Genomic DNA, 12,868 nt, shown 5'->3' on the forward strand with positions numbered 1-12,868 from the left:
CCATCGCCACAGTTATTAGAATGACACTGAGACTGCCCAAGATCCATCAATTTACGCAAGGAAAAGATTACAAAAATAAAAGTTCCTCACAAAAACACTCTGCTGTCTCCCCCCCAACCATACTAGGAGTTACCATTTACAGTGCCGCAGCCGTAGTGGGAAAGAAAAGCGCATTGTTGAGACAGCTCACAACAGCGTCGCCACTACCCTGCAGAACGCTCAAGCAATCTTCCGCTGCTCCCTCTCCGAATGGCCCAAGGGCACTGTCGCAAGCACCAAGGTTCAAGGCAAGTTGAACGGAATTCTGCCCAGCCAGGCTCGAACAAGCCGTCGGGAGTGTAGAGATACACGTCCCGGAGAGGGCATTGTTGAGACAGTTAACGACAACCGAGCCGGAGGTGAAGAGACCGATACCGGAGGTAGTGCAAGACGCCACGGCTCCTGTGTTGTAATTGCCGAGTGCTGTTCTACAAGCTGGAGCGGATATAGCAATAGCGACGGAACCAGTCAAGGTGCCAAGGAACGCGCAGTCTTCAGGTAGTTCGAAGCAGGCCGGCTGAGGGGTTGGCGTAGGCGTTGGTGTGGGCGTAGTTGTAGGCTCATCACAGAAGGGAAGGCCAGTAACGGTACTTGAGCCAGACGCAAGACCAAAAGCAATCTCGAGACACTCAACGATGCTAGTACCTGTTGTGCTGCCAGTGATGTCACCAGTGGAGAGACATGTAGCAGCACTTCCAGCGGCAAAGGGACCGAGAGCAACAGCACAAACAGCGACATCGGCAACAAGTTCAAGACCATTGGAAGTTGCCAGATCTGTACAAGCGTCGGGAAGAGTTGTGATGCAACGCTCCTCCAAGGCATCAAGGACACAGTTGAAGATACTCAAACCAGAAGTGCCAACGATCGGGGTGGTGGCGAGACAGGAGGCAACGTTACCAACGGCATAGGGACCGAGGGCAACAGTACAGACAGTGAGGACGGGAATAAGAGCTAGGCCGCTGGTAGTCTCGAGTTGTGAACAGGCAGCGGGAAGAGCCACGGCGCAAGAGCCCGAAACGTTTGGCGAAGGGATACACTCAGTTGCAGACGAGGTCTGGGGCTCGGGAGTGGTTGGGCTGGCGGAGGTTGGGGCTTCGGTTGTAACAGGCTCAGCAGATGTCTCTGCAGCTGATGAGGTCGGCTCGGCGCTGGTCTCGGGGGCAGCGGAAGAGGACTCGGGAGTAGATGTCGCGGCGGGCGCTGAAGAGGTGGCTGGAACATCACTGGAAGTCTCAACAGGAGCAACGGAAGAGGTCTCAGCGGGTGCTTCAGAGGATGTCGCAGGTGCGGATGAACTAGCTTCTTCAGAGGAGCTGATGGCAGGAACATCACTGGACGTCGCAGCGGGCGTTTCCGAGGAGATCTCGGAAGCATCTGAGGTAGCCGGTGACGAAGACTCCTCAGAGGGTGAGGAAGTGGTGCTAGCGGCAGCATCCGAGCTGCTGGTAGGTTGGGTGTCCGCTGAAGACGTCTCAGCTGCGTCAGAAGATGTAGCAGGCGCAGAGTCCGAGGAGCTGTTCGCACCAGAATCACTGGAAGTCTCAACAGGAGCGTCAGAGGAGGTCTCAGCGGGTACATCGGAAGAGGTCACGGCGGCATCCGAGGTAGCTGGCGATGACGACTCCTCGGCGGCTGAGGAAGCGGTACTAGCGGCAGCATCAGAGCTGCTGGTAGGCTCGATGTCAGCTGAAGAAGTCTCGGCCACATCAGAAGAGGTAGCAGGAGCAGAGGAGCTGTTGGCACCAGCATCGCTGGAAGTCTCTGCGGGGACCTCGGAAGAGGTCTCGAGTACATTCGATGTTGCGGAAGCAGAAGTGGCACTGGCACCAGAGTCATCGGAAGTGCTGGTAGGCTCAGCATCGGATGAGGATGACTCAGGTACATCGGAGGAGGTTGCAGCAGCAGAGGAGCCAGCGTCGCTTGAGGTCTCCGCAGGTACATCAGCTGTAGACGAAGACTCTTCAGCCGGGGCAGATGAGGACTCAGTGTCGGCCGACGAAGTTGGTGAAGCATCAGAGGTAGACGAGGCGCCGGCATCTGAAGAGCTACTGGCACCAGTATCACTAGAGGTCTCAGCAGGGGCATCTGATGTAGTCTCGCCAGCCGGTGCAGATGAAGTTTCAGCTTCAGCGGTAGACGAGGCACCGGTATCTGAGGAGCTACCAGCGCCAGCATCACTAGAGGTTTGCGCAGGGACATCCGATGTAGCAGAGGATCCGTCAGATGGCGCAGAAGTGGAGCTGGCGGGAGAGTCACTGGTTGAGGCACCTGAGGAAGTCTCGGGAACGTCAGAGGTAGCAACGCCGGAAGAGGCAGCGTCACTGGAAGTCTCCGCAGGAACATTCGAAGTCGCCGAGGACTCAGCACCAGGCGATGTAGTAGCTTCAGCTCCGGTGGTTGAGGAGGCACCAGCATCTGAAGAGCTATTGGCGGAATCACCACTGGAGGTCTCAGAAGAGCCCTCCGACGTAGCAGAAGACTGCTCGGATGCTGCAGACGTGGGGCTAGCGGAAGATTCACTGGAAGCGCCTGAGCTAGCAGCAGCACCTGAGGAAGTCTCAGGGGCACCGGAGGTAGCAGGTTCAGAAGAGGCACCATCGTCGGAAGAAGTGTTCACGCCAGCGCCACTGGAAGTCTCAGAAATAACACCCGATGTGGCCGCAGAGGACTCCCCAGAGCCCGCAGAAGTGCCAGACGTCTCAGTGGGTTCTGAGGACGCGGCAGAAGAGGACTCAGGCGAAGCAGATGAAGCTCCAGAGGATCCACCAGTGGTAGCCGCAGTGCTAGAAGTGCCCGAGCCATCGTCGGTTGTAGCAGAAGATCCATCGGAAGTTGACTCAGGTCCAGATGAAGAAGCCGCCGAAGACTCTCCACCGGCCCCAGAAGTGGCAGACACTGAAGTGCTCTCGGAACCAGAGCCTGAAGGAGTCTCTGAGGGGATACCTGAGGTACCGGAAGACTCACCGGCATCAGACGAGGACTCAGCAGGGGGAGCAGATGTGTTGGAGCTCTCAGAAGGAGGACCAGAAGTAGAAGAAGCATCAGGTCCTGATGACGTAGTGGCGGCACCTGAACCAGAAGACGAAGCACCAGTGGTCTCAGAAGCGGGACCGGAAGAGGTCTCTGCGGGGACACCAGAAGTGTCAGAAGACTCTCCTGGGCCGGCGGAGGTGTTGGAGCTCTCGGAGGGAAAACCGGAAGTGGAGGAGCCCTCGGATCCTGATGAAGTGTTCGAAGGCTCTCCAGCGGAGCCAGTAGAACCAGAAGTCTCTATTCCAGCTCCCGATGAGGTAGTAGCAGCGTCTGAGTCAGAAGTTGAAGAGGCGCCGGTGGCAGGAGAACTAGAACCAGTAGAGGTGTCAGGGCCTGATGAAATGTCAGTGATCTCTTCAGAGGACGACGATAAACTAGAGATTTGTGTAATGAATCCCGATGAGGTGAAAGTCATGAAGGTAGGTCCAGTGGTGCTATCTGAAGTGGCCTCGAATCCAGTTGAGGCGGTCTCTGAGCCTGAACCAGTGGAAGCCTCAGTGGCAGTTCCGGTAGAGGCACCGGACCCAGTTGAAGTGGTCTCTGTACCGAGTCCAGTGGAGGTTGTCTCTGAGCCAGAGCCAGTTGAGGCAGTCTCTACATCAGAACTAGATGAAGCTTGAGTTGCAAGTCCAGTAGAAGAACCTTCTGAGTCGATAGAGGTACCACTGGTAGAGACAGGGGCACCAGTGCTGTCAGTCTGTGTAGCTGAAACCGAAGAAGATGCACCCGGTCCAGAAGATGAAGTGGCGGCAGTAGGCTCAGAGGTACCAGAGCTTCCAGATGAGACCTCAGATCCAGCTGATGAAGTCTCCGGGCCGAGCTCTGATGAAGAGGCTCCAGAGGGAACTCCAGTTGAAGATCCTTCAGAGCCTTCAGATGCACTGGTAGTCGAAACGAGGGTACCGGTATTGCCTGACTCCTCGACAGCAGTCGAAGAAGAAGCAACTGATCCAGCTGGGGTGGTCTCAGAACCAGAGTCAGATGATGCAGCACCGGAGGGGGCTCCAGTTGAAGATTCTTCGGAATCGCTAGAGGCAGTTGCGGTAGAGGCAAGGGCACCGGTACTTGACTCCTCAGCAATTGTCGAGGAAGCGCCCGAGGTCTCTAAGCCAGAACCAGATGAAGTAGCGACAGTGGGAATTCCTGTCGAAGAGCCTTCAGAGCCCTCAGACGTACCAGCTGTAGAAGCTGGGGCACCAGTACCTGACTCCTCTCCAGCGGTTGAAGAAGCACCTGATCCTTCTGAAGAGGTCTCAGAGCCGGTGTTGTCAGAGGATGTAGCACCAACAGAAAGAACACCAGTTGAAGATTCGTCAGAGCCGCTAGTGCTTGTAGAGGTAGGGGCACCAGTATTGCCGATCTCTGTAAGTGAAGCAGACGAAGCACCTGAATTGGCTCCAGATGTCTCGGTACCAGACCCAGATGATGTCTGACCAGTGGGAACTCCTGTCGTGGATCCTCCAGAGGGACCCGAGGTGCTGCTTGCAGTGCCTGCGGTATCAGTGTTGTCAGTCTCCGTAAGCGAAGCAGAGGAACCACCAGTATCCGCTGAAGATGTTTCAGAGCCAGAGCCAGATGATGTCTCACCGGTAGAAGTACCCGTTGGAGATACATCAGAGGTGCCGCTTGCAGCGCCGGTATTGCCACCTGTCTCCGAGACTGAAGCCAAAGAAGTATCTGATGCAGCCCCCGAAGTCTCAGTGCCAGAGGTTCCAGCGCCAGAGCTAGAGGATGCAGCTTCAGTGGGAACTCCTGTCGAGGATCCTCCAGAGGCAGCTGAGGTGCTACTTTCGGTACCAGGCCCAGGGGTACCAGAAACGCCAGTGTTACCACTAGTCTCTGAAGGAGAACCCGAAGAAGTGCCTGATCCGGCTCCAGAGGTCTCGGGTCCGGAAGACTCAGCACCAGGGCCAGAGGTGGCACCAGTGGGGACTCCTGTTGAAGCTCCGCCAGAGCCGTCAGAGGTACTGCTTGCAGTCTCAGGGCCGCCAGTGTTCCCATCGGTCACCGTATCTGAGGAAGCGCCTGATTGAACCAAGCTAGACTCTGAACCAGATCCAGAGGACGAAGCTGAGGGAGCTTCAGTGGAGGATACTTCAAAGCCGCCCGAAGTAGTGCTTCCAGATCCTGGCGCAACGGTGTTAGTGTTGGTTGCAGTATCTGAAGAAAACCCTGATGAAATTGGAGATGTCCATGAGCCAGACAAAGAGGATGAAGCCCCCGAAGGAAGTCCGGTAGATGATCCTTCAGAACCGCCAGATGTCGTGCTTGCAGATCCAGAGGCACCAGGGTTACCACTGGTCTCCGAACCGAGAGTTGAAGAAGCACCCGATCCTTCTGAAGATGTCTCTACGCCAGTTCCAGATGTGGCAACAGTGGAAAGTCCCATTGAGGATTCGCCAGAGTCATTAGAGGTGCTAGTAGACTCAGAGCCGCCAGTGTTGCCATTGGTAATGGTATCCGAAGATGCACCGGATGGGGCTGAAGTCGCCTCCGGTCCAATTCCAGAGGATGAAGCTCCTGAAAGAACCTCAGTGGAGGTTATTTCAGAGTCACCAGAACTGGTACTTCCCGAACCAGGACCGCCAGTGTTGCCACTAGTGTCAGTCTCAGATGCAGTACCTGATCCAAATGAAGACGTCTCTGAACCGAAGTTAGAGGACACAGCTCCAGAAGACATCCCAGTTGATGATGCTTGAGCACCGCCAGAAGTGGTGCTCGCGGGGCCGGGGCCAGCCGTGTTACCACCAGTCTCTGTCGCTGGGACTGACGAGGTATCAGAACCCTGTTGTGACACGGCGCCAGAGGTGCTTGAAGTTCCAACAGAGCTTCCCGGAGCAGAGGCCGACTCGCTACCGGTACCAGAGGTTGATAAAGCACCTGATGGAGAACCAGTAGACTCGCCAAGGCCAGTGTCAGTGCTAACAGTATTGCCGTTGGTAAAGGAACCGGAAGGGTCTGAGCTCTGTTGGGATGCCGTACCAGAAGTACCCGGGCCTCCAGCACCAGACGTCTCTTGACTCTGAGAGTCAGAGGTTGGCGATGCGCCTGAGGCGGCGGTCGTCAATGATCCGTCGGTGCCAGTAAAGGTAGTGCTTAAAAACTCAGTACCCACGGTGCCACCGTTGGTGAGGGTATCCGACAGTGAGGATTCAGAAGAGAAGGCACCTGAACTCTCCTGGGATGTGGGACTAGAGGTACTGAAGGCGGACTCAGAGCTACCAGTAACAGAAGCTGACAGATCACCTGATGAAACTCCAGTTGAAGATACTACAGAGCCACTGGAAGTGCCGCTCGCAGAGCCAGAGTTCACATCGGTGAAGGAACCAGAGGTAGAAGATTGGGAAGAAAAAACATCTGAACTTTGCTGGGAGGGGGAACCGGAAGTGCTTGAAGCGCCAGAGTCGGAGCTTCCAAGGGAAGACGTTGACTCACCTTGAGAACCATCAGAGGTTGATGAAACACCTGAGCCCTCGCTAGTTCCGGTGGCTCCAGGGGATACAGTTGAAGCAGGCGTGGGCTCAATCACGATCACGGTACCGACAGGATCTGTTCCAGATGGTGCCAGAGTTATGCTTGTTTCAATGGGTCCACTGCCTGTGATGGTGGTGTAAGGACCAGTGAAGGTAGAACTAGGTGACGAAGTTGAGGGCTCGAGGATGATGACTGTGCCGATAGTATCTGTGCCTGACGGTGGAAGTGTCAAGGTAGAGGTACCAGTAGCGGTGCCTGTGTTGACGCCAGTGATAGTGGTGAAAGGTCCAGTGAAAGTCGAGGCAGGAGCTGAAGTTGAAGGCTCAAGAACAATGACAGTTCCGATGGTGTCAGTTCCTGTTGGGGGCAGAGTGATGGTAGATACTCCTGTGCCTGTGCCTGTGTTGATGCCAGTGATGGTGGTGAAAGGACCTGTGAACGACGAAGCCGAGGCTGATGTTGATGGCTCGAGCACGATGACGGTTCCAATAGTATCTGTCCCTGACGGTGGGAGAGTGACTGTTGAGGGCCCTGTGGCGGTCCCTGGGCTGACACCAGTTATAGTGGTGAATGGACCAGTGAATGTTGACGCAGGTGCTGATGTTGAAGGTTCCAACACAATGATTGTGCCGATGGTATCTGTTCCAGATGGAGGAAGTGTGATGGTTGAGGCTCCAGTCGCAGTACCTGTGTTCACACCAGTAATGGTAGTGAAGGGTCCGGTGAAAGCAGGAGCTGAAGTTGAGGGCTCCAACACAATAACGGTACCAATCGTGTCGGTTCCAGAGGGTGGTAAGGTGACGGTCTGGGCTCCCGTAGCTGTGCCTGTGTTTACTCCGGTGATAGTGGTAAATGGGCCTGTAAATGTGGTTGGGGTAGCAGCTGTAGATGGCTCCAGGACAATCACGGTGCCGATTGTATCTGTACCAGAAGGCGGCAAAGTGACTGTGGCAGCCCCAGTCGCAGTACCAGTGTTGACACCTGTGATGGTAGTATAAGGGCCAGTGAAAGCTGGAGATGAAGTCGAGGGTTCCAAGACAATGACTGTACCAACAGTATCCGTACCCGACGGCGGGAGAGTCAGAGTAGCGGGGCTAGTTGCAGTTCCAGTGTTTACACCGGTGATAGTGGTGAAGGGTCCAGTGAACGTGGTGGCTGCCGCTGAAGTTGAAGGCTCCAAGACGATAACCGTGCCCACTGTATCTGTGCCAGAAGGAGGCAGGGTCAAAGTGGAAGGGCTAGTTGCAGTTCCAGTGTTGACGCCTGTAATGGTAGTGAAGGGGCCTGTAAAGGTTGTTGGGACTGCAGAAGTGGAAGGCTCTAGGATGATGACTGTGCCGACTGTATCTGTACCACTAGGAGGGAGGGTCAATGTGGAAGCGCCAGTCGCTGTGCCAGTATTGACCCCGGTTATCGTTGTAAAAGGACCAGTGAAGGTTGTACGAGTGGAAGGCTCTAGTACAATGACTGTACCAATGGTGTCCGTGCCAGAAGGAGGTAGGGTAATGGTAGAAGCACCAGTTGCAGTTCCGGTGTTGACACCCGTGATAGTGGTGAACGGTCCGGTGAAAGGCCCATTGGCGCTGGCGCTGGTAGAAGGCTCGAGCACGATGACTGTACCGATGGTATCGGTGCCAGAAGGAGGCAACGTGACGGTGGAAGATCCAGTGCCTGTGTTGACCCCAGTGATGGTCGTGAAAGGACCAGTGAACGTTGTGCGGGTGGAAGGCTCGAGGACAATGACAGTGCCGACTGAGTCAGTGCCGGAGGGGGGAAGTGTCACAGTTGAGGCACCAGTTGCAGTCCCAGTATTCACACCAGTGATGGTAGTGAATGGTCCTGTGAAAGTCCTGGTGGTGGAAGGCTCTAAGACAATAACTGTGCCGATAGTGTCGGTACCAGAAGGAGGCAGGGTGACTGTGGAAGAACCAGTGCCTGTATTGACACCAGTTATAGTGGTGAAAGGTCCTGTAAAGGTCTTGGTCGTTGACGGCTCAAGCACAATGACAGTACCAACCGAGTCAGTCCCAGAAGGTGGCAAGGTCACAGTAGAAGCGCCGGTGCCTGTGTTAACACCAGTGATTGTCGTGAAAGGCCCAGTGAAGGTCTTGGTCGTGGATGGTTCCAGAACAATGACAGTACCAATCGTATCGGTGCCTGAAGGTGGAAGTGTGACGGTCGAGGAACCAGTACCAGTGTTGACACCAGTGATCGTAGTGAAAGGACCAGTGAATGTTGTGCTTGAGGGAGGGCCAATCACGATAACGGTGCCGCTTGGGTCACCACCTGAAGGAGGAAGGGTGACGGTCGTCGGGATGGGGCCGGCTCCTGTGATGGTGGTGAAGGGACCAGTGAAAGTGCTTGAAGGGGCAGAGGAAGAAGGCTCAAGGATGACAACAGTTCCAGTTGAGTCGGTACCAGAGGGTGCCAGAGTGAGAGTTGCAACACCAGTGCCAGTGTTGATTCCAGTGATGGTGGTAAAAGGGCCAGTGAAGCTAGAGGCAGGGGCAGTGACTGAAGGCTCTAGAATGACAACCGTGCCGGTCGGGTCAGAGCCAGATGGGGCCAGTGTAAGTGTTGCAGTCAGACTGCCTGTGTTGACACCAGTGATCGTAGTGAAAGGGCCAGTGAATGTGCTTCTCGGTCCAGTCGTGCTAGGTTCAAGGACGATGACAGTACCGACAGAGCCTGTACCAGAAGGAGGAAGAGTAACAGTCGTTCCCGATGAGCCGGTATTCACTCCAGTGATGGTTGTGAAGGGACCAGTGAAGGTGCTTGGCTTTGATGTTCCACTGGGCTCAAGGACAATGACAGTTCCGGTAGGATCCGAGCCTGATGGGGGAAGGGTAACAGTTGAAGCGGCGGTGCCAGAATTGACGCCGGTGATCGTGGTGAAGGGACCTGTGAAGGGAACTGTAAAGGTCGTCCTCTGCGCAGTCGTGCTTGGCTCGAGGACAATAACCGTGCCGATACTGTCAGTGCCTGAGGGGGGAAGTGTAACTGTAGTTCCAGCAGAACCAGTATTGACTCCAGTGATAGTAGTGAAAGGGCCTGTGAAGGTGGTCTTCTGAGCACTTGTACTAGGCTCCAAGACAATGACAGTGCCGATGGAGTCAGTACCAGAGGGGGGGAGTGTCACGGTTGTACCCGTAGAACCAGTGTTGATACCAGTAATAGTGGTGAACGGACCAGTGAAGGTACCCTTCGAAGTGACAGAGTTGGGGTTGGGGACACCGGAGCCTCCAGAGGAAGCATGTCCAGGGGAAGTTGTCGTAGGTCCAATAACGATAACAGTGCCAGTGCCATCCGTACCAGATGGTAGAATAGTGAGAGTCGTTGCCGGAGACTTACCTGAGTTGGTGGAAGAGGGCTTGGAACCATGAGACGTTGGATCAATCACGATGACAGTTCCAACACCACCAGTGCCAGAAGGAGGGAGTGTCAGAGTGGTAGCCTGAGATCCCGGTCCATCAGCCGTGATAGTTGTGTATGGACCCGTGAAGGTCTTGCTCTGAGTACCAGAGGGGACGACCACGATAACCGTTCCGCTGGGGTCATTGCCCCCAGGAGGAAGAGTCAAAGTGGTTGGGTGACTTCCAGCAGGTCCATTGTTTGTGATAGTCGTGTACGGGCCAGTGAAGGCAGGGCGTGTGCCACCAGAGCCACCAGAACCTCCCGATGGGTTGACTATGATCACTGTTCCGGTGTGATCATTGCCAGAGGGCGGTCGGGTGATCGTAGTGGGGTTCGATCCGGGGTTGTTGCTAGTGATGGTCGTATATGGACCAGTAAAGTACGGTTCCGGGTTACTAAATGCAAGTAATCAGACTAGTCTTCCCCAAGACTAGAGGGACGGATACGCTTACCCAGTGATGTACCTAGTCGAAGTCTTGGTGATAGTGAAGGCAGTGACCAAGGTAGTAGGAGCGCCAGTGATAGGAATCGTAGTCCCATCAATAGTAAGTACTGTATTGCTAGTGAAGACAGCACTGATACTGACAGGCTGGAGCCCAACGATAACTTCAGGCTGGACCTTGACGATAGAAACCCCATCAGGGCACTCTTCTGTAGGTCGACCATGGGTAGTTGAGCCCAGGAGCAGAAGCTTGGGGATGAAACGACGAAGACGCATTGTCGAAGCGAATGACACCCAAAACGACTGTTGTAACAAAGATATGAAGAAAGAGAGTGTTGGTGATTGATATCGAGACTGCTAGTTGCAGAAGACTCTGATATTTATGGATAAGGTTCTGAGAAAGGGGATGGAGAACATCACGAATGAGTTCCCTAAAGCGAACATATCGCAAGAATGGCATGTTCAAGCCCGCAACTAAGGTTTGCAATGTTGGATTATCCTCTATCCGTCTGGGCAAGGGTGAAGACATACCGTCAGGAATGCAGAGATAGTAGACCTCTCAAGTGAAGTTATTTTCAGCTTACCTCCTTTAGGAGCCATCGCGAGAATAAATCAACCGTATTCGTTATTCTCTCGCTTCATAACGCCACCAAATTCCTTGAATGTCATGATATTATCCTTTTCAAATATCCCTCTATCTGCTTTAGGCATCGTAAGGTCTTGGGATGGTGTTGAGGGGGGCCCTTCTGGTTGACTCGTGGGTGATGATTCGGGAGGCCCTGAAGTATAAGTTATTAACTCTGCCCTAGTTAAGACAAAGTCGTTACCCGCGGGATCTGTATATGGGAAAAGGTGGATATAACGGGGGTCTGATAGGATAGGATGGGTCTTGAGGGAGAGTTTGTGCAACGATCCCCGTTGGTAGGAAGGGCATTGCCGAGACAGACCTTCTCCTTCCGGTTATGATTTTCAGCTGCTTATGCCCGTTGGCAGTTCCAATCATTGTCTAGAATAGGCGAGGTACAGACCCGATCCAGATAGTTGGTTCAGAGAGACATGAATCTTCACTTTAGTCCCACGGAACTGGAAGTCGTGATAGTGTCACAAGCCAATGCAGGGGACATTCCAGCAAGTCTTGGAGGTGTAAGCGATGTGATTAACTTTGCTTCTACATTGAAGGGCGGGCTAGATCAAGACTTGAAGGGGATCGCGTGCCGGATTTGATGTGATGGTTGTTGTGAACACTTCACCAATGCGTGATATTTGGACTTGGTTGGAGACATGCCAAAGCGAAAAACATAAATACTCCAACCATCTTTTCGAGGTGAAAAAATACCAACGCACATATCACCGCTTCACTCGTTAATCATGTTGTTCTCTCCGCTCCTTCTTCTCCTTCCCGCTGTTAGTCATGCCTCTTGGTTGCCCTTCAGGCGAGGACAGCCTTCGATCCCCGAAGACTGTACTGTGACAAGCACTCTTTCCCCTATCACTATGACGAGCATCCATCCTACCTCTACCATTGGAGCCCATGGCTCAGGCTCTGGTTCTGGTGGTTCTGGTGGCTCTAGCTCTGGCTCTAGCTCTGGCTCTGGCTCTGGCTCTGGCTCTGGTGGCTCCGGCCATGGTCAGGTGACAGGCGGCGGCTCACTCATCTACACTACTGCCCTCCCAACCCTTGGCCCCAATGGTCCAGGAGTACATACTTATACCATCACCGCCCCCTGCGCCTCGTCTCACTGCCAGAGACCTGCCCCCACCGAGTGTCCTCCTGGCTTCACCACCACAGCCGTTATCTGCCACGTCTGTGGCGAGCACCCAGTAACCACCACTTTGACTCTACCTATCGAGTCAGCCACAGCTGCTCAGGGGTCTCACGGTGGGGCCGCCAAGGCTGGCTCTACTCTGACTGCGGTTGTCACGGCCGTTAGTCACAAGTCCGTCGCGCCTGTTTCCCCTGCTGAGAGCGTGTACCCGTGGATCTCTCGCGGTGGTCCTGAATTGCCCGACGACCAGAAACCGTCTCAGGTCCCTGGTGGCTCGGGTTCCAAGCATGATGGTGCTGGAAAAGGCGACGAATTACCCGAGGGCCCAAAGAGTACTGGCGCTGCCGAGTCGCCCGAGGGCCCTAAGAATACCGGTGTTCCCGAATCGCCCGGGGGTGCGGACGCTAGTTCTCACACTACTACTGTGGATGCGCCCAACGGAGCCTCTACTGCAGCGGGTAATGAAGCCGGGCACGGAGACGGAGATGAAGCGGGATCGGAGTCGGCATCTCCTTCTGACGACGCTAGTCCGTCCGCCGTCGTTGTTACTGGCCACGCACCCGAGGCTAAGGTGACCAAGTCCGTTGTCATCAAGGCCGTCCTCTTTGCTACCATGGTCTTGTATCCTCTATACCTCTAATCGGAAGGGTAAACGTTATCAGGGGTCATGTCGAGTCAGAATGTGGGGTTTCTCTTCTCA

General features: G+C 54.6%; 2 protein-coding genes across 2 annotated transcripts; one reads left to right on the top strand and one right to left on the bottom strand.

The window, feature by feature from the left end:
- Nucleotides 1-136: 136 nt before the first annotated feature.
- FSUBG_9684 (pre-mRNA-splicing regulator WTAP) lies at nt 137-10,678 on the bottom strand (the record flags this gene model as incomplete). Its single annotated transcript, XM_036688223.1, has 2 exons — nt 137-10,355; nt 10,413-10,678. 2 exons carry the CDS (start codon nt 10,676-10,678, stop codon nt 137-139), a joined length of 10,485 nt encoding a protein of 3,494 aa, XP_036534817.1.
- Nucleotides 10,679-11,770: 1,092 nt separating this feature from the next.
- Nucleotides 11,771-12,808, top strand: FSUBG_9685 (uncharacterized protein; the record flags this gene model as incomplete). The annotated part of the gene is made up of 1 exon (XM_036688224.1): nt 11,771-12,808. The coding sequence occupies one exon, from the start codon at nt 11,771-11,773 to the stop codon at nt 12,806-12,808; it is 1,038 nt and encodes a 345-aa protein (XP_036534818.1).
- Nucleotides 12,809-12,868: the final 60 nt, after the last annotated feature.

The sequence above is a fragment of the Fusarium subglutinans genome, assembly GCF_013396075.1.
Source record: "Fusarium subglutinans strain NRRL 66333 chromosome Unknown NRRL66333_c0000153, whole genome shotgun sequence".
Taxonomy (NCBI): domain Eukaryota; kingdom Fungi; phylum Ascomycota; class Sordariomycetes; order Hypocreales; family Nectriaceae; genus Fusarium; species Fusarium subglutinans.